General features: G+C 36.0%; 1 protein-coding gene across 1 annotated transcript in view; it reads left to right on the top strand.

The window, feature by feature from the left end:
- Positions 1–27,630, top strand: part of cutlet (chromosome transmission fidelity protein 18 homolog) — a 347,064-nt gene that overhangs the window by 283,888 nt on the left and 35,546 nt on the right. Inside the window, exons 19-20 of the mRNA XM_090395883.1 lie at positions 9,660–9,790; positions 22,252–22,336. Of these exons, the coding sequence (XP_090252009.1) occupies positions 9,660–9,790; positions 22,252–22,336 (216 nt within the window). The remainder of the gene's footprint in view (positions 1–9,659; positions 9,791–22,251; positions 22,337–27,630) is intronic.

Genomic DNA, 27,630 nt, shown 5'->3' with positions numbered 1-27,630 from the left:
AGAATGGTCAATGAGTTCAAGGAGTGGTATGATAGACTTTGTGTTTCCTTGGAAGGTCCTCCCATGATGAGTCTCTTGACTCCATGGAGGCCTGATTAATAATAATATTATGTATCATATAGCATCTCCTACTCAGATACCACCCTCACCTTCTTGTGATAGAACCTGCTATCACCAACAACTGAAACATCTGCATGAGAGGAAATGGCTGTGTATAAAATGCATGTTCAGATGCTGGGATAGCAGGCTTAACACCAGAATAGGAACTCTGTGGGCTAACAACTCACAAGCATCCAAAACTGTAAATATTATTTTCCAGTCAGATAAATGCAGAAATTGGATGGACTCCTTGGTAGTAACTAAAGCTTGGGAAATTAGGACATGAATCACCAATGGAATGTTAAAACACTGTCAAACAGGAAAACTAGCACAATTAAGAAAGGTGATGAACAAATATAAGATGTGGGAACCAGTTTCAGAATAAATAATAATATTAGATCTTAAAACTAAATTTAGAAGGCTAAGAGCTGTTCAGTGCTATACCCCAACTGAGCATGTACCCTTTGAAGAAAAAGAAGTATTCTGCAGTCAGCTTCATAAGACCTTGATGATGACACAAGGGACTTCAATGCTAAAGTTGCTACAAATAATGAGGGGCTGGAGAATGTAACGGGTAAGCATAGTTTAGGAGAGAGAGAAATGTAAATGGTGAATTATTGGTAGAACTGTGTGACAAATATAACTTAGTAATAGATAGCACAATCTTCCAGCATAAGGGAATATATTAAGTAACCTAGGTGTCACCAGATGGCAAAAGATAGAATCAAGTAGATCACATTGCCATCAGCCAAAAGTGTGAGAAAACATTATTAAATGTCTGATATAAAAAGTGCTGATATTTGATTTATGTAGTTATATATCTGAAAAAAAAATCACAAGGGGAAAACAGTTAATCGATGCAAATGTGATATTACTAAATTAAATTACAAAATGCTGAAGTCTGTACGAGTTTAAAATAAAGTTAAGGGCAATTATGAATATTAATTCTGATGAAGGAGAGGATATGAGGAATAATATAGGTGATATTATTCCTCTTATCCTAGGTGATAATATAGGGGCTAAATGGAAAAAAAAGTAAAAAAATAAAAAGTCCTTAATGATATGCCAAAAGAAAGAAGAATGGTTTCAGCAGAAACTTGCAGACCAGTGGATGAAATAAAAAATTAAAAAAAAAAGCTGAAATTGTGTGCAAGAAATACTCTCCAAAAGGAAAATGAACTACATACATATTTTTATATGCCAGCCAAAAGGCCGTGGGTTCAAATCCTGCCTAGGCATGGATGTTTGTGATTGTCTTCCACCTTCACATTCATTCATACAAGTGAATAAACACTTCCCCAAGATGGACTGGGTCACCATTGCGGGGTAGTAGACCCAACCCTCCTGCGATGGGAGAGGCCTTTACTCTCCCATCGCAGTCCCATCAGCCTGTTTTCTACTCTGTAGTGAGTAGAAAACAGGCTGAATATTATATATATATATATATATATATATATATATGTATGTAATACTTTAAATAAAAAAAAAAGTTGAGAGAAGTGCTGGAAGAGATAAAACGGCAACGGTTTGAAGAACTGGCACCGAGGGCACAACAAGCTGCGGACAAGCATAATAGTAGAGTTATACAGTACTATAAGAGGACTTTCTGGAAAAACCATCCCAATGAAGGATCTCAATGGAAAAATTCTACTGTCAATAGGAGAACAACTGGAAAATGGTGGAGACATTTCAGTCAAATTTTAAATTATAGCAGATTTGCAGATTATTTATTCTTATTCCTTTCCTCCACTTTTACCTTGTGGTGCCGAGGATTTTTTCTACGTTTAACTGCTACCGTATCAAGGATAAGGTGGTTAGCCCTATGCCTCCTAGGTCTGTAGATGGATGTATATTCATGGGCCAGTTTGCCTGTTCTGGGGGACGAAAAACCTCAGTTTTTGGGTGAAAAAAAACCCTACCTCTGTATTAGACCAGCTTCACCTTTAGTCGAAAGAGACCAGATAAAGGTTCCTCACATTACTGACGGGAATCGAACCCAGGGCTTTCCTACCAAAGGGCTTCGTCTATAGTACTGAGCTACAGAGGCTCGATATGCAGATAGAATACACACAGCAGAACTAAAAAATAGGAGTAGATGGATTAAAAATTGATACTGGCTCACCATTGAAATTGGAGATAAAAAAAGGCTATTAAAGAAATGAAAAATGAGAATGCTGAGGACATGATGGTATCACTGCATTGGTTTTAAAAACCGACATCTCAACTATCACAGATATGCTCCACCCACTATTCAAAGATATTTGGGAAAAAGACATTCCCTAGTGATTGGAATACAGAGATAATATAAAAATGGCAACGAAAGGAGATTGGGGAAATTGTAATAATTGGAGAGACGTAAACCTGCTTTCTGTTATTAGCAAAATTTTCAGAAAAATTATTCTTTCAAGACACTAAGATTTTAGATGAGGACATGAGAAGAGAACAGTCTAGTTTTAGGCCAAATAGATCATGTATCATCATAATCATCATCATTTTCCATTCATCCATGGGTAAAATGCCCATTGGTGTATGATGCTTGTTTGGCCATTTCTGTTTATTACCAGGTGACTCAAATCCTTGGCATCCTCTTCTGTTCATACCATCCAATGTACTAAGCATTGAGGTTTTGATCTTTCTACTGTTATCCATTCTGCAGATGCGTCCAAAAAACTTAGTTTCCTTTGAATTATTTTCTGCATTAGATTTTCCTTGCAGTTTACTTTGTGATACAGTTCTTCATTTGTTACTTTTTGCACCCATCCAATTTGTAGAATCTTTCTGTAACATGTTCTTTCAAAAGCCAATATTCGTCTCGACCGTTATACATGCCTCACAACCACAGAGAACACATGAGAATATGCATTTCCAGCAGTCTCATAGCTTTATGGGAAGGCTCACTGATTTACTTTTCCATATTGTTCATTGCTGTAGGTTTACTTTAGCTTTGTTATCCAAGATCTTATCTCTTTTTTACAGCTTAAATTATGCAATCATGTTGCTGCCTGGGTATGTGAAGTTCATAACCTCTTTCAGCTGTTGTCCATTGACCTTTATTTACTTTTTCTTTCTCTTCTATCTAAATATCATTGTTTTTGTTTTATCAATGTTCATTATCAGCCAATATCTCTTTCCTTCTTCACTTAACTTCAGCACTGTTCTTTTTAGTTCCTCTTCATCTTCTTCAATTTCAATTCAAGAAAGCCTTGAATTGAAATTCCCCTTACATTATCTTTATGATATCCATTGTTCTTTCCAAAAGCATGATAATGAAGCTTGGAGATATTGGATCTTCTTGTCTCCTGCCTCTAGTTGTCCAAAACCATCTTCCTATTTCTCCACAATTTCTTACAGCAGCCTCTGCATTATCACTGATGTTCTGCAAGAAAGATATCAGGTTTCTATCCACTATAAGATTAAGTACAGCCCATGCCACTTTCTGATCTATACTATTAAATGCTTTCTGAAAGTCAACAAATCATGTATAAACACTTTTATTTTTATTTAGAGCTTTTTCCACAATCTATACAGATCACATATAGACCACATTAATACCTTAAGAATAATAATTGAACAGTTGGGTGAATTTAAATCTCCTCTATATTTGCTGTTTGTGGATTATGAAAAAGCTACTTCGGTACCATTGCTAGAGATAATGTGTGTGGGGTGCACTTCAAAATTAAGGAATTCAACAGAAAATAGACCTCAGAAAGGAAGGGTATAATAAATTCTAATGCCAAATGCTGTATAATGGATATTTGTCACAATCTTTTCAAACTATATCTGGAGTACAAGAATGTCTTCTTGCAAGTTAGTTTGAAAATAAATACAAACAACATGAAAGAAATGAGAATCAGTGGGATCAAAAAAAGTACTAAGTACAGTTGAAATTGAAAAAATTAAAGCTCTTTCAAGTTTTACATATCTTGGCAGTGTTTTATCTACAGATAGAGCAACTAGAGATGTTGATATAAGGATTCAAAAAAAAAACAAGATTTGCTAAACTTAGTAGAGTATGAAAAATGAAAAATATTATATTTAATGCATATATTAAATCACTTCTTTTATATGGATGTGAAATGTGGTTGGTTTTGAAGGAACTGCAAATATTCCTAAATTGATGTCTGCAGAGTATACTTTGATATTGGTGGCCACAAATTATTACTAATGAAGGCCTCTGGAAAAGAACAAATCAGAAATGAAAATTTAGATGGATGGATGGACAGACGGATGCACACACACACTCACTCACTCAGAAAAGATCATCAAGAAATCTGTCATACAGTCCTGGAATGGACTTCACAAGAAAAGAGCAAGCCTGGCTGTCCTAAAAATACATGGAGAAAATCGAGTAATGGAATGTGAAAAGAAGAAGAAGAGTTTTGCTGAACTAAAACCAATAGCAAGGATACGAAACCAGTGCAAAACGCATTAACAGACTCTCAATGTTTCTGATGGAATTTGGGGAAGAAAAAGATATATTTAACTGACACCGCAAAAAAAGGTTTTAAAAGTTCTCTGAAATTTTAGCTTATAGCTGCTTTCCAACCTATCAGTCATCTTTTATTTTCTCCTAAAGAGAAGCTTACTATGTATTGCTGTTATCTATAATTGGACTCTGAATGATATATTAACAATTTCCATTTCTCTTCATTCAGAATCCAACAAAGGCTTACTCTTCCTCTGAAAAATTTTTTCTCAAAAGAAATTTTTCACACAGGTCACTCCTGCAGAGGATTCAGACTACTTTTTTTCTACTATTTTTTTCTGGGTCTTAGGTTATATCTCGTTTGGATGAAATTCCTTCCTGTGTTTTCTATAGCGTATATTTTCTTCCCCTTCCTTACTTAGATCCCTACTGTTTTCACGCTTGAGTGTAGTATATCTTCTATATTGGTAATCTGGGGGGTTTTCTTCAGTATATGAATCCTTCCTTAGGCTTTTGACTATGCATCTAGGTTGTTTCGTTTTTTGTTGTCCTGATACCAAGTTATTTCTTCCAAATTCACTCGCTCCTTGATAATTTCTTTTTCTACCCCATACCTTTTCAGTGGGATCTCCCAGGCAGACCAGACGAGCTAGCCTATTTTTAATTAATTTCAATCTCTCTGAATGGACAACTATGGTTCTTTTTTGTCCCGATATTTCTTTTATTGTATAGTTTACAGGGGATGTTTTATCAACTATCTCATAAGGGCCTGCAGCACCTTTACCAAATTTCTCCCCTCTCTTATTGCTGGGCTGCTGTTCTAGAAACACGAGGTTCTCAGGCTTTAGCTCCTTATACCTTCTTATCTTATTAGCATAAGCTCTGGCTTTTTGTGAGCTATTCTGACTGGCTTCTGCCACAAGGTCATATGCAACTCTATTCTCATATATCAGGTTGTTAAGATACTCGTCTATGTCAAGGAAACCAGAACTAGCTTTCGAGTCTTTAAAGTCATGAGGGAAAGGGGGTTCAAACCTGTATAGGACCACTGCGGGAGCCTCCTTTATAGCAGAGCATAATGCTGTTCTACAGGCGAAGAGGATGTGTGAGAGGAAGTTGTCCCAATCAGTTAATTGACCATCTGCAAGTTTAGATAGGGTTTGCTTTAGAGTTCGATTCATTCTCTCACACATCCCATTTCCTTGAGGATGGTAGGGAGTGGTGAACAGTTTCTGTATTTTCAATAATTTACATAACTGAAGCATGACTTCAGCTGATCATAGATGGTGATGGGAGGTTTCGTATCTTGAAATTATCAGCTCAAAGAATTTATTTGCCACTGTTTGGGCAGTTTGGTCCTTCATAGCAGTAGCCTCGGGAAATCTAGACATCAATTACCACTAGTATATATTGGTTTCCTTTCAATGTGGTTGGGAGGGGGCCCTATGATGTCCATTGCCACAGCTTGAAATGGAATAGGAAAGGGCTGGAGGGGAACCTTTTTTCTGTTACCTGACTTATGTTGACACAATATACATGAAGATACACAGGCTTCGACATCTCTTCTCATTCTTTTCCACACATACCTATCTTTTATTCTGTTCCAAGTTCTGAAAAAAACCCTAGTGACCTGCCAAACCTGCATTGTGAAAGGAATGCAGTATCCAGGGGATCATTATCGTGGGAGCTACTATTTTATTTTTCCAACGTCCATTGATGTCTTGTTTTGCCAACAGAAGACCATCACCATCTATGAATAGGGATTGCAGGAAGGAATGTTCTTCCAAAACTCCATTTCCTTTTTGGATCTGTAGATAAATTTCTCCCCATATTGGGTCTTCCTTTTGAGCTTCCCTTATGGACGACTTGTCCCAATTCTGGAGGTGGGGTTGGTTTTTGTGGTTTTCTTGTTCCCCTTCCTGTCTTTATTAATTCGATGTTTCCTTCCTCACAATCTGAGTTCTCTCTCTCTTGTCTCTTCATCTAGTGCTCTGGAAAGGTAGTCAGCAACTACATTATGCTTTCCAGGAACATAGCTTATCTCGATCTGGAACTCTTGCATCTCCAATGCCCAGCGGATTATTCTCTGATTCTTGTCTTTCATGGAAGACAAGAATGTCAGAGGTTTGTGGTCTGACTTTGAAAATATCTTCTGCCCTATCAATTTATTTACTTAACTTATTATGAAAGTTAAAGAAGAAAGTGCTAAATATGGTCTTAAACTTAACCTCAAAAAGACAAAAGTTATGGCAACATGTGAACTTAATGATTTGAAGTAGATGGGGAGAAAATGGAAACAGTTAACAATTTTGTGCTCCAAGGATTCCGAATTGATAAAGATGGTTATTGTACTGAAAAAGTTAGAAGATTATTACTCAAAAAGAAAGCAATGACAAGTTTAAGCAAGATCTTTAAAGATATTAGCCTCACAACAATATTCCCTGTGGTACTGTATGGATGTGAAAATTGGACCCTGAGAAAGAAAGAAGATAGATGCATTTGATTATGGGTTTGAAGATGCTTACTAAGAATACCATGGACTGCAAAGTAAACCAATAAATCAGCGATGGACAGAATAAAGCCAGATTGCTCCCTCGAAGCTATGAACATCGAGCAAAAATGGTCATACTTCGGACATATTATGTGAGCAAATGACAGTCTGGAGAAAAAGATGATGCTTGCAAAAGTTAATGGAAGCAAGAGAGAGGAAGACCAATCTGTCCCTGCACATATCTTTCAGAATTTCTAAGTGCATTCCTATTGCTTCAACTCCATCGACCCATCTAATTCTGAAAGATATGAGCAGGGACAGATCTGAATGGAGAACGTATGTTCATAGAATCACCAGGAGTCGAAATCGACTTGATGGAATATAACAACAACAAAACAAGGATCACATTCTCCACCCTTCAACAAGATCAAAAACTAGCACAGAGAGTGAAATACTGTGTACATGTGTTTGTGTTCATTGGAAACATTGCCATGGTAAAATTACACATTTTCATGTGCCACTTTTCTGGTTCTACATATGAAAAAGTTTTACTTCTTCACAGTCAAAGAAAACAATCATCATGCTCCTAATTGTTCAAGTGGATTTGTCTGGCTTTCTTTGGACATAGGGATGTTGGCTGGTAGCCACATTATGAAAGATCTCTGAAACAGTTTTGCTGAGTTTGAAACAAAACTTGATATACCAATTGTATTCTTTCACATCACACAACATAAGCAGTTGTGTGATGTGAAAGCAGCATGCACTCTCTTGCAGCCAGTTTATTGAATTGCTTTTTGAACAGATTTGTACCCATAGGCATTGGTTGAGACTTTCTGGTAGTGTGTTAGTGAGTTTATTATAACAGTGTTTGCTATAATGAGATGCAGCCCTATATAGATGCATAAATATTTAAAAAAAAAAAAAAAACTGTAGTTGTACTGCACAACTCAAATTTTCAACAGTCCAGATGATGCAATTATGAAGATAAGAAACAGGGACTATTAAATAGGAAGAATGTGTGGAGAACAATCAAGAAACATAGCAAATGAAAAATTTATTTGATTTCTAATAACTTCATACATATGCATATATATGAAGTTTGACTTAAATGGAGTTGAAAGCTGAAATTTCCAATTGTAGACATTCATTGAATTTAATTCAGTTTCAAGCATTATGAAATTATAGTTTCTATTTTAGTGCTATTTTATTAGTAGCTTTAGAAAGTTTGGGAATTATACAGGAAATCAGCTTTGCTAAAAGAGAATTGTTTGGTTTTGCTGATTTTGCTAGCAGAAACTTCAAGTTTTATTCATTGAAATATCATTAATCCTGTTTAGTTTTATTTCTTCATGTTTATGACTTCTCACAGCTTAAATGGATCTCATCAGTTGCTGTTCATTGTTTTCCCGTGATATGTACACACCCAAAAATCATTTAATGGATTGTCATTGCTGTTTAACAAAAATATCAAAAATCATTCTGATATTTCTATCTTTTTATTTTACAGATTACTAAATTTTAATCTATGTATAATGTATGTATTTATGTCCACCTTCATGAGGAATGGAACAAGCTCAGTTTACAACATTATAAAGATGCATGCAGCAACATACATAGTTACACAAACCAGAGTTGCAGATGTGGAAAAACATGAGAGTATCAGAAAGGCATGATAATCTGAGCTTTGAGCATCAGTACATCTATCTGGTATATGGCAAGCTTTGTTAGCTACGTGCCCTACGATGGTTAACATATACGGAATAGTACCAAACTGGCAAAACAATCTCCTGCTGAAAACTATAAAGGAGTACAGAAAGCATGATGCTAATGGTGAGTAAAGGAATGCTTCCACAGTTGACATCACAAAACAGCATAGGGAGCACAAGCACAATATCTCAGATGGTAATGCACCACACTTTTGGGTGTATGGAGGTCCAGAAGATAATCCTGCTCACTGAAGATCTTTGTTAACAGTAGCTGAATGGTGCTTAGCAGCACACTGGATGATGAATAGAAGAAAACACATGTTGGTCCAACAAGTCACATTTCCTGCTGTGAAGATGGACAGTTATGCTTAATGATGTAAATAGCATAAGACCAGTGATGTGTGATTTCTGTGATCTATCTCTTGGAGGTGTCATATCATGCTAGGCATAGGGCTAATCACCTTACCCTGGAATCATGGTTTTTAACAGGGCCATAAGCACCCATAACCATCAAAGAAGAGAAGATTATGCATCGACTAGTGTATGACTGATGATTATGATCCACCAGCAGCCTTTAGCAGACTGTGTAATATGTCATGTTGAACCTGTTCTCAGATAGAAATAGAGATTTCAGAATGAAAACACATTGTGTCATGTCACTGTGCCCATGCACTGAGCACCTGGTTCAAGGAACATGCAGAGTACATCACTTGTTTTGAATGGCTAGCAGACATGTCATCAGATGTTTGATGGAATCAGTGCCACAGTAGATATTAGCCATGTAAAAAGAGTAACATGATTTTAGGTAGGTGGTCGTAATTCGATGTTATGCTAGTGTATACTGTGTGTGTATATATATTTAGCAAAGATTAAGAATAATCACATACATATCCAGTATGGGTCCTTTTGTAATACTTGCCTGAATACTTTGTCTTAGGTAAATACACAACTGTACAGTGACTGGGAAAAAGCTGAACTTGCACATGTAATTGATATTATGATAGCATACAATCTAAATTACCGCCAGGAACGCTCTGCAGAAGGACAGTATTTATACCTTCTTGAACCGTAAGTAAAAAACACTCTGCTAACATCTGTAATTTCTATATATTTAATGACATATGCTTGATTAAAATAAGTATTGGAACAACATTGTATTTTAGAGAAACTGAACTGTGCACATCTCAATAGCATGTAGGCCCTAATTTGGCCCTGATCATGCTTCCCACTCTTTAAGTAATACTCTCCACCAACTTCTGATTATATGAGTCAGGTATTTTGAACTGTCCTTTTTTTTTTTTTTTTAAAGATGACTGCCAGCCCATGACCCTTGTTGAACACATTAGGACTCTGTGTGGGTTGGTCAAGTTATTTCACATCAAAACAGAAATGAATTATCATGAAGTGTTACATACACTGCTTGGAAAGAGGTCAATGGACACTTGCCATGGCTGTTTGTTCCTCACCATAGTGTGAGAAACAAACAGCCATGACCATCTTACTAATATATAGGACTTCCTTTCACTGCAATGACTGCAGTAATCCTATGGGACATACTTTCCACAAGCATAGAATTTTGGACCATTCTTCCTGTAGGTATGTAATGAGGTTCTGGATTGTAGGGTGGATGTCCCTTGACCTCACTCAATGCATCAGGTCATTCCACAGATGTTCACAAACCATGCATTTACAGCAGACTTATGACACAGTGCATTGTCTTGTTGAAAGAGACAATGGTTGGTTCCATAGAAAAACTATAATGTAGGAAGCATTGCATTGTCCAGAACTTTCAAATGCCTCTCAGAGTTCAATGTTTGTACCACCACAAACAAAGTTCCAAGGCCAAACCAGAAAAAATAGACCATATCATCACACTGCCATCTCTGAATTTCATAGTTGGGGTTATGCACTCTGGTAAGAGACATTCACTGGGAATCTGCCACATACACATCTGTCCATCTACTCAGTAGAGGGACCATCGTGATTCTTAGGTAATGAGATATGTCTTTCAAGAAATGAGAATGGTGACCTGCTGGTGGCATTTTGTGAAATGAATAATTTTGTGATAGGAGGAAGCTTATTTAAACATAAAGATACACATAAAATGACTTGGTTATCACCAGATGGTAAAACCAAAACCCAAATTGATGCTATTGACATCAAGGGTAAATTTTAGGAGTTTGTTCTTAGATGTTAAAGTGAGGCAAGGAGCTGATGTAGGATCTGATCATTACTTAGTAACAGCCAAAATTAAATTAAAACTGCATGGGATTAAAAAAAAAATTAAAAATCAGAACAGAAGAATAAAATATGATATCAAAATTAAAAATGAATGAAATTAAGAAAAATTTCTTAATTTTATTATGATAAAAAATCTATTTCATATTTTGGAAAATGAGAAACAAGAAAGTCCAGATGACATGATTGAAAAGCAATGGAAAAAATTTAAATGATATGTGATGAGGTTACATGAGACTGGGTGCTAAGAAGGAAAAAAAAAGATAAAGTTTAAATGATGTTTGAAAATGCTAAATTCTAGAGAGTTAAAGAAATTCATTTGAGCAGTTATAGAGAGAAAGAAAAGTTAGTTAAAAGATCTCCAAGAGAAGATAAAAGAAATTCTGTGGACAGGTTGGCAAAAGAAGCACAAAAGGCTGCAAATATTAGGGCACATTTGGAAAACTGTATGAGATGACAAGGAACATATGCTCTGAAGAAAAGAAGTAAATGCTATAAGAGATAAAGATTGTTTGCCTGCTAACTGAAGAGGATAAGATTGTTAAAAGAATGAAAGAAAACTTTGAGATTTTGAAATGCACAAAACAATATAGCTAACATAGAAGTTCAATATTGGAAAAACTCCCATATGTATAGATTTGAATATTACATCAGAATCTACATTGAAATGAAATAATGAATGTAATAGAGAAAATAAAAAGGCTTCAGGCAATGATAATGTATGAATAGAAATACTAAAGACAACTAGAGAAACTTCTGCTGATAAACTACACCTGATCTTTAACAATGTGCTAGACTTAAAAGATGACTATAATTATAATCTGAGAAAGGAGATCTTACTAAATATGAGAATTGGAGGGGGAATTAGTCTTCTGTCACTGTTTGTAAAATATTAATAAATAGGATTTAAGATGAAGTAGAGGAGATATTAAGGCATGAACAAACTGGTTTTAGAACAGGCGGGAGTACTGTGCACCACAGTTTAATCATTTTTACATGAGATAACAAATGAAGGGTGCTTAAGGGTCAAAGCTGGATAACTGGAAGGAAATTTCCACATGCCTTTTTTAAGGAATGCAGATAACTGACCTGGGCTTCTGACCTATTGTCCATTCCTCCCTTCTTGTGGTGCATCCTGTTAGGTACCTACCTAGATACTGAACAAATGAGGATGGACTGTCAATTTGCGATTTAGCCAACCAATGTGTATTCTTATTGGCTTAAACCATAATGTGAAATAGATGTTATAGCATAATAGAATTTCATGCCAGTTGGAGGCATCGCCCGGTTAAACAAGGCCCCCTGTGTTTTCATCAGAGAACCAATGTGAGCAGTGAAAATCATCTACCAGAATAAATCCCAACATCGGCAGAATTCAAGATTGGCACCATCAACATAAGCAGCATCAATGGGGCATTTTTTGAGGCATTTGATACAATGAAAAAGGAAAAGTTGGTCTTTGTTGGAGATCTAAACAGCAGAGAATGATAATGAGACATATAGAAATGTTCTGGGAAAATTTAGAGAAAATAGCAAAGCTAATAATAATGGTCAGTACTGAATGGATTTCTCTTCAGGACATGTACTAGTTATTACTGACACCATGTTCCAATATAAAAATTTGCATAAATTCATATGTTATTGTTGATAACGATGTGTTCTCAGCAGTTCAGGACACACGTATGCAGAGAAATTGAAATTGGAAATGATTACCATTTAGTGTTGAGCAGGGTAAAATTGAATTTTGTATTAAAAAGAAGAGTTGGTAAGAAAGTTTTAAGGCAAATCAAAATTGAGTCCCTTTTGGAGGAGATCTGTAGACTCAAATATACCAACATAATTCAAGAAAAAAGGATGAGATTTAAAACAAAAACAACACATTAGATTCAGTGGCAAACCCTGAAGAAAGCATATGGCCTGAAGTAAGCCAGCAAGGCATGTGGTGAGGTTGTCTACAAGGATAGAAAAATCAGAACTCCATGGCTGACTCAGGAAGTTAAAGAGGCAGTCAAAGAAATGAAAAAAATATTGAAAGTTCCTGATAAGTAATTCAGCTTGAGCTCTTACCAAATACAGTGTAAAGAAAGTGTAAAACTAATTAAACAAAAGTCATGGGAAAACTTAGGGAAAAGTAATGGGAACATAGAAAATAAATATCAGGAAGATGGCAAAATGTTCTGGATACTATTGAAAAAGCTTAGAAATTGAAGAAAGAGTACTTTAAAAGGAATCAAAAATGACATGAAAACTGAAGATAAAAATATTCTAGATGTGTGGAGTAATTACTTCGAAAGATTGCTAAATGGAACAAGAAATGACAGAAAACACTCAACATGAATGCAGTCAGTACACATCAATACTTGAATTAGAAAAAGCCATCAAAAACCTGAAATGTGGAAAGGAAGCTGGAGTAGATGATTTTCAACCAGAAATGCTGAAATTTGGAAGTATTATAGGGGGCTACACTGCATAATTCAAAAAGCATGAACAGAGAGTCAAATTCCAGATGATTGGAGTAGAGCTCACATAGCACCTGTCTATAAAAAGGGAAATAAAACTGAATGTGAAAATTACAGAGGAATTTTACTGAGTGTTCTTGGTAAGATTTATGCAAGTATACTTGTTTGGAAGAGAAGCTTTGAGAAGAACACACATTGGATTCAGGCTAAATAGAGGTTATCAGCATGAAATTTTCACTTGAAGACAAATAGTGGACAAATATTCATGGGAATATAACAAGGATCTGCATTTAAGTTTTATAAATCTGGAAACAGGCATATGACAACAGAAAAGATGTTCAAAACATCAGAAAATCAGATGTGAGACAAAGATGCACACTATCTCAACTGTTATTCATCACATTATATGAAGGAAAGTGGTATTGAATCTGATGTCAAAACTGGAGATGTTAATATCAGCTCTTTACTTTATGCAGATGATGTGACAACCTTGGGATCAAGCTTAGCTTGAATCCAAATGATTGACATACAGCTTGCATCATACCAATATATAAAAGTGTTCTAAGAGAGATTTATCCAAGCATATTTGAAAAAAGTCTAAGGAAAGTTTTGAATGGAAAACTGGTGAAGAATAAGCTGAATTTAAGCAAAATACTGGTTGTGAAGATTGAGTTGTTTTCTTTAAAAAAATAATGTTAAGTTGTGGGACTAAAAAGATCTGTTTAGGTTTTGTTGATATCTCCCCCCCCCCCCCCCACACACACACCAAAGCATAAGTACGAAGATAAAACCTGTTCACAACACCTAATGTGTATAGTATAAATAATTGACATTTATACTATACACTGACAGCTATACAGCAATGTATAGCCACGAAAGATAATTTGCAAATTGATACAATTAAAGAATATACAGGTGGTCCCAGGGTTACAGATGACCTGACTTATGGCACTCCGTACTTATGAACAGGCTCCCCATAAGGATAATTAAATTAATAATTTGGGAACTAGTTTCTTTCATGCATGTAAACAAACCTGCATTTCACTGCATTATTAAAGTAACTCTTCCCATTATTTGGAAGTCAAATTTAAGGGCCTGTGTCACACTTGCCATGTTTGAAGATTGGATCCTGAACTGTTTTATTCCTGCTGTGTAACGTTACTGTTTGGAAAAGAAAATTTCCTTTATAAAATTCTGCTTGTGCTGGACATGCAACATCTTTAGATGATCTTCACCCTAATGTAAACGTCGTATTTTTACCACCCAACACTACATCATTACTACAAGTTTTAAAAGAGGTAAACCGTGAGTAGACATAACTATACATAATAAATAACGGAAAAACTCACGTAGAAGTATAATTTTCGCCTGTGTGTCACAGGCATCTTCAGTACAATTAGGCACAAAAATTAAACATTAACTGACAATTCCAAAAGTTCATAAACCAGGCATTCCATTAAGACCAGTCGTAGATTGTATAGGTTGCCCAACTTACAAAATCTCAAAATTTTTATCTAATTTACTCTCCTCTTCAACTAGAAGAACTGATACTTATATAAAAAATACTTTGGATTTTAAAAATAAAATTTCAGATCTTCATTTGGACGTTTCTGATATCATGATCAGTTTAGATGTTGTTTCTTTATTTACAAATGTGCCTCTTTCGGAAAGTATTGAATTACTACAACAGGAATTTCCTTCAGACATTGTAAACTTATTTGATTTTGTAATAAATTCTGGTTATTTTTCTTTTAAAAATAAGTTGTATCAACAAATTGAAGGAACAGCAATGGGTAATCCTCTCTCTCCTGCTATCTCCAATTTCTTTATGGAACATTTTGAACAACGTATCTTTGACAATATTTCTCCCAGACCTACTCATTGGTTCAGATATGTCGATGACATTTTTGCTGTATGGAATGGCTCTTCTGATGAATTTCAACAATTTCTCAATAAGTTAAACGCATTTCATCCTAGGATCAAGTTTACCCTAGAAGTAGAATCAAATAAGCAGTTAGCCTTTTTAGATCTTCTAATTCTTCGCCAACCAGATGGTAACCTACATTTCTCAGTTTATAGAAAGAAGACTCATACAGGCCATTATATCCATGCGGAATCTCATCACCATCCCAGTCAAAAGGCAGGAACTATTAAAACACTGGTTCATCGGGCCCACTCCTTTTGTTCTACAGACGATCTTTTACAGAAAAAAATACGATATATAACTTCTTCCTTTCTATCTAATGGCTATAAGAATTGCTTCATTAAAAGAACTTTGAGTAGATTTAATATGTCTCCCTCTTCAAACACAGAGGAAATAACGCGCATTACCATCCATTATATACAAGGCATCAGTGAACGTATAGCAAAAATTTTAAAACCACTGAATATTTTTGTTGCCTTTCGACCGTTTAGAAAAATCTCCACCTTTCTCGCTTCTCCAAAGGACAAGCTTCCACATCTTAATCATCCAGGTGTCTACCAGATTCCGTGCTCTTGTGGATTATGTTATTTCGGACAAACGGGAAGATCTGCCTCCATTCGGCTAGAAGAACACCAATCTTATATTGAATACTTTAAACCTGAAAAGTCTGGACTTGCAGAACATGCCATCTTCACTAGACACAGAGTTCATTGGAGAAAGACAAGAGTTCTTCACAAAAGTCAGTTTCTCATGGAACGCCTTTATAAAGAAGCATGTGAAACTCTACTTCATTCTCCTAACTTAAACAGATCTGACGGCTTACGTCTATCCCCTTTATGGGAGATAGTACTTTACAAATCAGCTAATCTTTCCTAACTTTTTATTGTATTAAATTTTTTTTTTTTTTTTTTTTTATAGGAAAGTTATTGACCTTTTTAGTTATCTTACACCAGCTACTTAGGTGGCGCTTTTTGGAATTGTCAGTTAATGTTTAATTTTTGTGCCTAATTGTACTGAAGATGCCTGTGACACACAGCCGAAAATTATACTATTAAATAATATTTCTACGTGAGTTTTTCCGTTATTTATTATGTATAATCATTACTACAGCCAATGGACCAGGGAGTCATTTCTGCATTTATGGCTTAATACCTATGGTGTACATTCCAGCAAGCAGTCAGGGCTGCGGATGATGATGTGATGACCCTGAGAGAGTTCTGGAAAAATTATAACATCCATCAAAAACATTGCTGATCCTTGGGAGGAAGTGAAGCAATCAACAATGAAACAGTTGTGGAACAAACTGTGCCCTCAATTCTGTGATGATTTTTATGGCTTCACAGAAGGACATTGCTGCTGCCAGAAAAGCTGTGGTGGACAGTGGCAATGCACTGCAATTGGACATCAATCAAAATGATGTCATTGACTTACTAGAGTCCCATTCACAAGAATTAACCAATGAAGACCTTATGAAGATAGAGAAGCAGCTGATAGGAACATGAAGAATCAGAAGATTCAGGGCCAAGAAAGTTTACAACAAAAGAATTAACTGAAGCCTTTTGTCTCATTGGAGCAAAATCCTAACATTCAGCAGTTTACAAAGGTTTACCGTGCAGTTAGTGAGAACATCAGCTGCTACAAGGCCATTTATGATGAAAAAAGGCTGTGCAAACAACCTTAGATACCTTTTTCAAGAAACTGACTTCAGTGGTAAGCTCTCCTCCTCCAGCAACAGAATTAAATCCTAATTCTCCAGCACCACTCCATCATCATCTTCCGATTAATGTTAGCTTACCTTCTTCATGTTGGAGGCTTTAATACTTCCTATATTTCGTCCTAGTCACTAGGACATCTACGGGGATTACAAAAACAGTTAATGTAACATACACACAAATAATAAACAATACTGAGCCCAACCACGTGGATGACACTAAAGTCCTATCTAGTTGGAGCGCCCTCTAAGGGCAGTAGTGGGTGGCCTGGAATGTAAGGTGGGACCTCTGGTGATGAGTGTTTCCCAAATCTTCAGAAGCTTAATACAACCGTATTTATTCAGATTTGGTTGGTTTTTGAGAGCTGCTGCTGCTTCCAAGAAAAGTCTCTCTTTCTTGAATTTGCTGTGGTGGAGTATGGTGGTTTTCTTCCAAGATACCCTGTGGGTGGTATCCAAAACATGGTCAGCCAAGCCTGAATGGCCATAGTTGTGTTTGCAGATGTAAGACTTGTGTTCCTCTAAGCGGATGGATGCTGATCTGCCGGTCTGTCCAAAGTACGCCAGTTTACAGGAACAGGGTACTTTGTAAACTCCAGGCAGAGAGAGAGAGAGAGGAGGGAGCTGATCTTTCGTAGAACGGATAAGGGTAGCAAATTTGCGGTGGGGTTTATATGCTGTGTGTAGGTTGTACTTTTTTAGTATCTTGGCTATTTTTTCGGATGTGCCACGGATGTAGGGTATGGTGATGGCATTTTTAAATTCTTGTTGACGAGAAGGACGGGGAATTGGGGAGTTGATTATTTTTTGATACTGTGATCACCGTAGCCATTGGAGAGGAAAGTGTTGTGTATGTGGTTAAGCTCAGTAGTGAGGGCGGTTCCACTGGAACAAAGATTGTGGGCTCTCTTGGTAAGAGTTTTATTAATGCCAAATTGTTGAGAGGGGTGGTGGTGGGAGAGTTTGTGAATGTATCTGCCTGTGCGTGTGGGTTTTCTGTATACAGTGAAGGCAAGTGTATCATTAGGCAGGCGTGTGACTAAGGTGTCTAGGAAGGGTAAGCAATTGTTCTTTTCCTTTTCCATAGTAAACTGGATTCTTGGATGTAGGCTATTGAGATGACTGTGAAGGAGTCTAACGTGTCTGGGCCATAAGGCCAAATAGAGAACACATCATCTACATATCTTAGCCAGATAGAAGGTTTGAGTGGGGCTGAGTCAATGGCTTGTTTTTCGAAATCTTCCATATAGAAATTGGCAAGGGGGGTTAGAGGGGGGGGGGAACCCATGGCGGTTCCCTCTATCTGCTTGTAGATTTTGTTCTTCCAAGAGAAATACCCAGAGTTAATGGCAAAGGAAAAGAGATCTAAGATGTCGGGGGGGGGGACATTTTCTAAGAGAGATAAGGTGTCAGTTAAGGGAATATTGGTAAACAAAGAGGAGATATCAAAGCTTACCAATATGTCTGTCTTATTCAAGGTTAAATTTTCTGTGAGAGCTTTAAAGTGGGTAGAGTTTTTTTATAAAGGAAGTGGACCTTCCAGTGAGGGGGGGGGGGGGTTAGAGAGTTGGCCAGCTGTTTAGACAGTCTCTAAATGGCATATACTATAGGCCTGAGTGGGGAATTGGGTTTGTGGATTTTTGGTAAACCGTAAATTCGGGGGGGGGGGGAGGTTTAAGTTATTTCGTGACGTCAGGGGGCCAGGAAGATACTTTTTTAAGTAAGATTTTTAATTTCTTAACTTGTGTTTTTGTGGGGTCGTGTTCTAGCAGGATGTAAGTAGCGCGATCGCAGAGTATAATGTTCATTTTACGATTGTATTCACTGGTGTTAAGAACGACTGTGGCATTACCCTTATCCGCTCTAGTGATGACGATACTTTTTTCTTTCCGTAGTTTCAGGAGAGCAGTGCGTTGGGCATAAGATAAATTACTTTTTGGCGGCGATGAATGAGCGAGGATGTTAGCTACGTCAAGTCTGATGTTGTTGTTGGCTATCTCCGACAGTAAGCAACCGATTCCCCTTTCAATGTTAACCATTACGTTAAGCACCGGCACTTCTTTCGGAGCGACGGCAAAATTACGTCCGAGGCAAAGGGCGCTGACAGCATCGTCGTTGAGCCTTTTGGAAGAGAGGTTTATTATTGTATGGAGCGGTTGAATTTGTGGTTGTGGTTTGTCTTTAACCAAGTTGTTATATTTCTTGACGTGTTTATTTTTTATTTTTTGAAATTCTCTCTGTGCGGAAGTTTCCGAAATACCGGAGAGAATCGACCAAAGTTCAGGGTTAAGAACGGTGGAGAGCTCTGAACGTAAGGAGCCAATGGCGGCATTTGTCACTGAGAGCGTAGCACGAGTAGAGGCGATTTGCTCACATAGTAATGCCAGGCTGGCCTGGTTATATATACGAAGTGCTTTTTTGGAATGGAAATTTATCTTCATTTTAATGCATTCGGTATCACTCTTGTATCCCGACATCGTTTTAAGAAGGCCAGCCTATTTAGTTGCCTAGATAGTCGTAGTTTTGACTTACTGTATTGCTTAGATTTGCGTGCTAAATCTTCTCCATGAATGATTAGAATTCATGTGTAGAGGCTTAAGTGCTGTGAGGACATCATGTTGGAGGCTTAATGGATTTTTTACAACACTCAAAAAGAATTAAAATAGAATTTAATACTTCCTATATTTCGTCCTAGTCACTAGGACATCTATGGGGATTACAAAAACAGTTAATGTAACATACACACAAATAATAAACAATACTGAGCTCAACCACGTGGGTGACACTAAAGTCCTATCTAGTTGGAGCGCCCTCTAAGGGCAGTAGTAGGTGGCCTGGATTCTTTTTGAGTGTTGTAAAAAATCCATTAAACTTCCAACATGATGTCCTCACAGCACTTAAGCCTCTATACACGAGTAGCTTACCTTCTGTTTATGTTCTCTTTGTTTGAATTAAAAGAAAGAGTAAGTACAATAGTTTCTGTAACTTATTATTACAGAACAGGGGAATTATTATTATTATTGTTGTTACACCGTATTATTATTGCCACATGAGCCATTATAGTATTATTATTATTAATGCACATGCGCTGTTCATCAGAGATCCGAGTTGCATACAAATCCGACTTAAAGACATTCTCAGGAATGTATTCGTAACCCAGGGACTGTCTGTATAAGGAACAGTTTGATGTTAAATCATATGTAAAGTAGCACTATCACCACTGTTATTTGCATCCTATATGGGCCACATCAATGAGTGGTATTAAATTTTATATTCAAATAGGAAACAGTTAAAGAACTAAGCTTATGTATATGACCTTCTTCATCCTTGATCAGTCCACTTCTGGAAGAAGGTCAATCCCAGTTTTCCCCATTTTATTGTTCTTACAGCCATTGTACTCCTGAAGTCGTCACAACTTCATTTGCTATCTATTCTTTCCATTTACCTGTGTCAGCAAGAGGTCAGCTATGCTGTTAATAATCTATGATAACTTGTGTTGTTTTATCTGAAATGTTTTCTCCAGTCCATAATCACATTGAATGCTTGATGTTTCAGATAATGTCTTGTATACTTGATCACATTGAATAGGGTATCTTGTATCTAAACATCACACTCAGCATATTCCTTTCCATTCTTTTCTGTGTAATTCTCAATTGGTGAACCATATTTTTAATTTAAGATTGGAGATAAACATCATCAGTGGGACAAATATCAAGAGAAAACAGGGTTGGATTAGTAGATTAACTAGAGAGGTATCATGTCAATGTCAACATAATATTATTGAGACAAAGAAAACCAAAAATAGGTGTGATACTGCTAAATAATAACTCTTAGAAGTTATGATCAGAAAACAGTGATCAAGAAAGCAGCAATTGTAGCATTCAACACTAAATATGAGGATGAACTTCTTGAATAGCAGGCAGTTTCAAGTAGAGCAATGATGGGAAAATTGAACAGTGAAACTTATTTGTGCCTGGAGTCACACAGAAGGTTAAGAATTTTTCTAGTCTGAAAGGGTAGTTGACAAAGAAAAGATGGTTCCTGTTGGAGATCTAAATAATAATAGTATAAGTACATCCTAGATTTCTATTCAGGGCATGAACTAGTTTTTACTTACATCATGTCCTAACATAAAGATGTGCATAAATTAACACAGAAAGAACATGCACAATAATTATTGCTTTGTGTACATGAAAAGGTTTTATGGAATATATTATTGTTAATAGTGACGTCTTCACTGCATGTCAGGATACAAGAGTATACAGGATTTGAGATGTCCATGTAATAAAAATTTTCAACAACAGATTGTTTTTAAGGGCATCAGAAAACTTAAAGTATAGTTTATAGCTAAACAGAACTGTGAAGAATTTATGTTAATCACTGTTTATCAAGTTAACAAAGATTGATATCATTAGATATACTTATTTGTATAGTGTATGTGACAGAATAATTAAATTTATTCTCGAATACACATACATCTACACTTCTCATATTTTATTATTGCAAAGCTAAAGTGCAAGCCATCCTTTGGTTAGAAAGACCTGGGTTTAAATCCCATCTCAGATGTGAGTATCTTTACAGCTCAAAGTGATTACTGCAGAGGAATATATTTTATCTAACACAAATATTAAAGAACATATGCAATTGACAAGTAATATTGCCTTAGTTGGTTTTGTTGCAATTCTACTGAATAATGTTTATTTAATATATAATATAAAGTTATTTTTTAAGACTTCTGTCACATTTGGTTCCTTTATTCCAAGTTCAGATTAATTTTATAAGAATTAAGCATCAATTTTTTTTCTCTGACCAACCTTTTAATTATGTGTATAGGTTTTGACTATATTTTAAAGATGTGAACTCAAATGCATAATATTCATTCACCTTTTCATTAAAAAATCAAACTTTACAAAAAAGATTTGTGCCCTTTTCTTTTATAATAAAACATTTTTAGTGCTAATAAGTATGTAAATTATAATAATTTAAGCATTGTTAAACAAAATATTGAAAAGTATTCTCAATCTAAATGTAAGAAAAAGCTATTAATATAGTGCAGCAGGATGAAAATATACCTATATATATATATATATATATATATATATATAAGAAACTGAAATATTGCATTAATAAAAAAACAAAAAACAAATATCATATGTTAGATTTACTAATGCATACTTATCAATTTCATTTATTGTAGCAACATTGAAGAATTAGTAACCTTTCCTGGAAAAAGTCAACACCGTAGTCTCACCTATGCAACAAAACAGCTGATTGCACATGAGGTAAAAATAAATAAAATTATTACATATTAATTATAATTTTTACAAGACAGTTTATTACAGCAGAGTAGGATTTACATCCTTTTTATATGTGAAATACACATCTTTGTGTGTGTGTGTGTAATTTTCTCTTTACTTGAGTGGATGTTTTTTTTTGCAGTTTCATTAATATGCAGTCAGATGGACAAATGGTAAATAAAATTTATGTTCCTTTTATTTTTGCTAAGAATGGAAAAAATAAAATTAATATAGCTGCCTTAGTTTTCTCAACCGTTAATAATAATAATCTCCATATTATTATTATTAACATCTGACCTCCATGGAGTCAGAGACTCTTCACGGGAGATGAACACAATGCTCATCCCACCATGCCTTAAAACTGATTCAATGTCTACACATTCACAACACACTCAGGCAATCTATTTCACTTGCTAACCCCCATGCAAAGAACTTGCTCCTCACTCCTCTGCTCACACCCTCCTTATACAGTGGAATGTTATCCTTATTAAGGGAGGAAAATGACCTAATACAATTAGAAAAATATTCTGATTGTATACTACTCAGTTTCAGCAACATTAGATATCAAAATGCTGTCTGGTATGGAAAATGAAAGAAAGATGGATGAGTCAGTAGTAAGAAAACAATCTAGTAATTCCAAACACTTTTCAGCAATTTTTACAATTACTAGAATATAAAGAATCTTAAGAATATATCTGTTATTAAGGATTTAACATAGCTAACCAAAATTGCTTTATTATTGTTGTTTTCTAATGAAATTGATTACCCTTAGCAGGGAGGGATAAAAAATACCAAGAGGTATAATTAAAGAATAATAAAAACATGCAAAGAAATATACAGCTCACAAAGTAAAATAATAATTGACATATGAATGAGAGTTTTTCAGGGAAGCTTAATTTTCATAAATTATGACATTAGTTCATTGTAGTCGAAGTTTTCCATATCATAATCTTCATTTATATGAAAAGCAGTGATGAAAACAACCATACATTTTTTTTTTTAACAATTAGCACCATACTGTAGATGCTAAATGTGAGATTATAATTTCATTTGTGTTTTGCAGCATCTTGTCACCGGTTCTGCTTCTTTGAAACGACTTTCATATTCTCTTTTAGTTGAGGCAGTCATGCATTTCGATTAAACTGAATTCCATTCCTCTTCATATGACTTCACTAGCATGTGAAACAAGATAGTCCCCTCTCTCTCTCTCTTATGATCTACAGCATCTGCCATGTGCTCTTTCTCACCTTAAAAGCTTCCTACTTGACTGATATTATGGAATATAGCACTGACAAGTTCTCATGCCTACCAAGAATGTGGAATCTTGAATTGATTGTTCCAGTTTAATTTATGGAATACTACTATTATAAATGGCAAATATTTTACTTTCCCTCTAAGTCCTGTGTTGTTAGTCATTCCTCAAGAGTATATTTGTCTTTAACTGCACTGTTTTCTCTAAATTAAGGAGCAAAAAGAAAAACCATGATAACTCAAAAACTGTAAGATGGACTTTTATGCAATTCAGTGAAAAGCAGTTTGAAATGAGATGTGAAAGAAACACCCACAAAAATTGTAAACGAATAGTTTGATTTAGTAACAAATGGGTACATGAAGACAATGGTAAAAAAACAGGAGTTTAAAGTGCCTTAATATAGCCCCTCACTGTAATACAGCACTCACAATGATATTTCATACTGTTTATAATGGTGTCAAGGAGTTCAGTTGGTAATAACAACCATTGCTCATGCAAAACACTTCTGGGTGGGTAGAGAGCAAGAACAAGCTACTTAGAGCATTCCAGACATGCCGAATAGGATTAAGGTCAAGAGACCTGCCTGGCCATTCCATACATATGATAGTCTCTTTGTGAAGATATTTGATGAATTTCAGCATTATCATCTTGTAGGATAAATGTCTCCTCCTAATGTTACCCACATAAGACGAACATAGGTTTCAGGATCTTGTCTCTAAGTTGCAGCATTCATGATTCTGCAGGAAGCACATACTGGTTGGTGTGTCAACCCAACAAGATGCTTTCCCCAAGGTTCCCTCTCATGGATATTAGAGGGATGAAGACATGTCCCTGATTCTCTCTAGAAAGTGATATGGAGAAAACCAGGGATAGATTATCATCCTCTAATATCTTTGCAAGGGACACTTATGGTGGAGGCATTGTGATGGTTTGGGGGAAGCATCTCGTTTGATGGATGCACCACCCTGTATCTGCTTCCTAGCAGAACCGAATGCTTCAACTTAGAGAACCAGATTCCTATGTTCATCTGTATGCAGGTGCATTAGGAGAGACATTTATCTTACAACACAATGCTTGTCCTCGCCATCAAATATCTTCAAGAAGAGACAATTGTACATATGGACTGGCCAGCCAGATCTCCTGATCTTAATCCTATTGAGCATGTTTGGGATTCTCTAGGTAGACATTGTTATTGCTCTCAATCCCCAAAACCTTGAGGGATTGATAGGAGTTAATAGGAGAGCTTTACAGGAGCAATATTGTAATTAACAACTGAGCTCCTGGAGGCATCGTTGTGAATGCTATATTGCTGTGAGGGACGATCACATTCCTTATTGAGGCACTTTGACATCTCATTTTGAAGAACAAGCTGGATGATTCAGGCCAAATAGAGGATGTCAGGATCAGATCTTCACTTTTTTGACAAATAGTTGAGAAATCATGGGAATATGACAAGGTGCCAAGAGAGAGAGAGAGAGAGATGCTATTCAATACGCTACAGTTATATGGTGTCAATGGGACATTATATCAAGCAATACTTTATTTTAGTTGTAAGCCAGCAGTTAAAATTGAAGGAAGTACAGGAAGATGGTTTAATGTTAAATCTGGTGTCAGACAAGGATGTACATTATCTATATGGATTACATTATGAAGGAAAGTGGTATTAAATCTGATACCAAAATTGGAGATGCTAATGTCAGCTCTTTGCTTTATGCTGACGATGTCATATTTCTACATAAATCTGCTACAAGTCTGCAAGATTCCCTGAATAAATTATAAATATAAATATTATAATATTTATACTACATACTTATTTATAATATTTATAATGCATAACCAACGTATAAGCCTCCAGATAGACAGGCTTATGCGTTGGTTATGCATTACTAAATCACTTAAGGAATTGACAACGTAGATATGAATATAAATTAAATTACACTTTAATAAATATTTCCGATATTTTGGCAGCGTCACGTTGCCATCTTCAAAAGAAATTTGCAAAAAAGGCATGTGTACGTAGGCACCACAACACAGTAACTGACAATGACGTGATGAGGCTATTGTTCTCCTAAAAGTCCTGATGGTGCCCCCTAGTGGGCTAAGTAGGTGTTCTTGGCCTTTGTGCTGAAGGTCTGCTGATGTAAGCCTCCCAAATTTGGAGCAGTCTCATACAACCAAATTTGTCGAGGTTTGGAGCATTTCTTAGGGCTGAGGCTGATTCCATAAATAGTCTTTCGAATTTGTATTTGCTATGGTGTATTATTGTAGCTTTCTTCCACCGTATTCTGTGGCGTGTATCCAGAGCATGGTCTGCAAGACCAGAATGGCTGTACTTGTGAAAACGGATGTAGTCCTTGTGTTCCGAAATTCTGATATTTGCTGTCCTGCGAATTGAATAATTGAATAACTGTTGTAACAGATATGGTATGAAGGTCAGCAATAACAAGACAATGAAAATAGGCAGAAGCATTGAAAATGTCAACTGCATTGCGAATGGAGAACCTATAGAACAAGTGAAACATTTCAGCTACTTAGACATGATTTTTAGTGAAGATGGTAAATTAAATATGGAAATAGACAACAGAATCAGCAAAGCTGGTATGGTAGGAAGTCAACTGAATAAATTTATATGAAATTAGAGAGAAAGTAGTCAAAACACTAAATTAGTTGTGTTCAAAACAATTTTAACTTATGGATCTGAGAGCTGGGTTAGAGGTAAAACACTTGACCAAAGACTAGAGACCACAGATATGAGAGTCCTGAGAAAGATTAGGGGCATGAACAGATGGCATCAATGGCAATACCATACTAAAAACGAGGATATTAGGAAAAAAACTTGACATTGTCAGCATCCAGGAATGTGTTAGCAAAGCTAATCTCAGTAGTATGGTCACTTAAACAGAATGGGTGAGGAAAGATTAGCAAAACAAGTGTTCCCTGCCAGGTACGTAGGAAAAAGACCCAGAGGGAGACCAAGATATAGGTGGATTGATACGGTAAAAAGTGCCTTAGACGATAGAAATATAAGATCTGATGATGTTGGAGTCTTGATAGGTAACGATTGATTTGGAGGAAAATTGTAGATAGGAAGTTAGTAACGATGTAAATTTTTCATGTAGTACTATCATATCATGTACACCCCTTGAGGGGCATGGCAAGAATTTGATGATGATTATGTTTTTGACCATTGCCTTCATGTATCCATTTGTTACTGAATTAAACTATTCCTTTATGATTTTTGTGGGTGTTTCTTCCACTTTTTATTGAATTGCATAAACATTACCCTACAGTTTTTGAGTTATTGTAATTTTTCTCTTTGGTTTCCATAGATTAAGGAACAGTGTACTTGGAGTTCATATTCCAGTGGGTATCCATGATCCTTTTTGTTGACACAATATGGTGCTTTTATATTTTAACTGAAGGCACCAACAAATTTCAAAAAAAGCTAAATGTAGAAAACTTACATGGACAAATGGCTTTTGGTTCTTTGCAAAGCCGTGGTGTGCAACCTGTGTCTTCCTCTGCTTCTCTCTCATATGATGGTAGTACTTTGATAATGCTGATCTCCTATCAGTATCATTCTTCTCCATTTCCTGTGTAGATGACTAAAGGCAAATCACCTGCAACCATACCAGGAACAGTGCACTACATACCTCTTGTGGTCTTTCACTTGAAAGACAGAAGAGGAATCTTGAATAACCAAGATACCAAGAAGTCTTCTTATCATCTCAATTGTATTAAAAATTGTGCTTCAAAACAACACACTCTTATATCATCATTATAAACTCTGCTGGTATTTACTTTCATGGAAGTCAGTCCATATTCAGCCCATAAAAAGATAAGTCCCTCCTTATCTCTAATCCAGAGAATTTTCATAAGATGTGATACCCTTTGGCAACTCGTATAGTTAATATGACTTCTCCATTACCTCCACCTTAGCATCACCACCTCGGGGTCTGGCTCCCACTGATGAGACCTCAATAAAGGTCGAAACCGGTCTGGGTAGTTGCCTTTCCCTTAATGCATA

The sequence above is a fragment of the Typopeltis vanoorti genome, chromosome 7 (genome assembly GCF_054136105.1).
Source record: "Typopeltis vanoorti isolate ZY-2024b chromosome 7, IOZ_Tvanoo_1.0, whole genome shotgun sequence".
Taxonomy (NCBI): Eukaryota; Metazoa; Arthropoda; class Arachnida; order Uropygi; family Thelyphonidae; genus Typopeltis; species Typopeltis vanoorti.
Note: the sequence above shows the minus strand (reverse complement) of the source record. Positions and strands in the feature narration are given on the sequence as shown.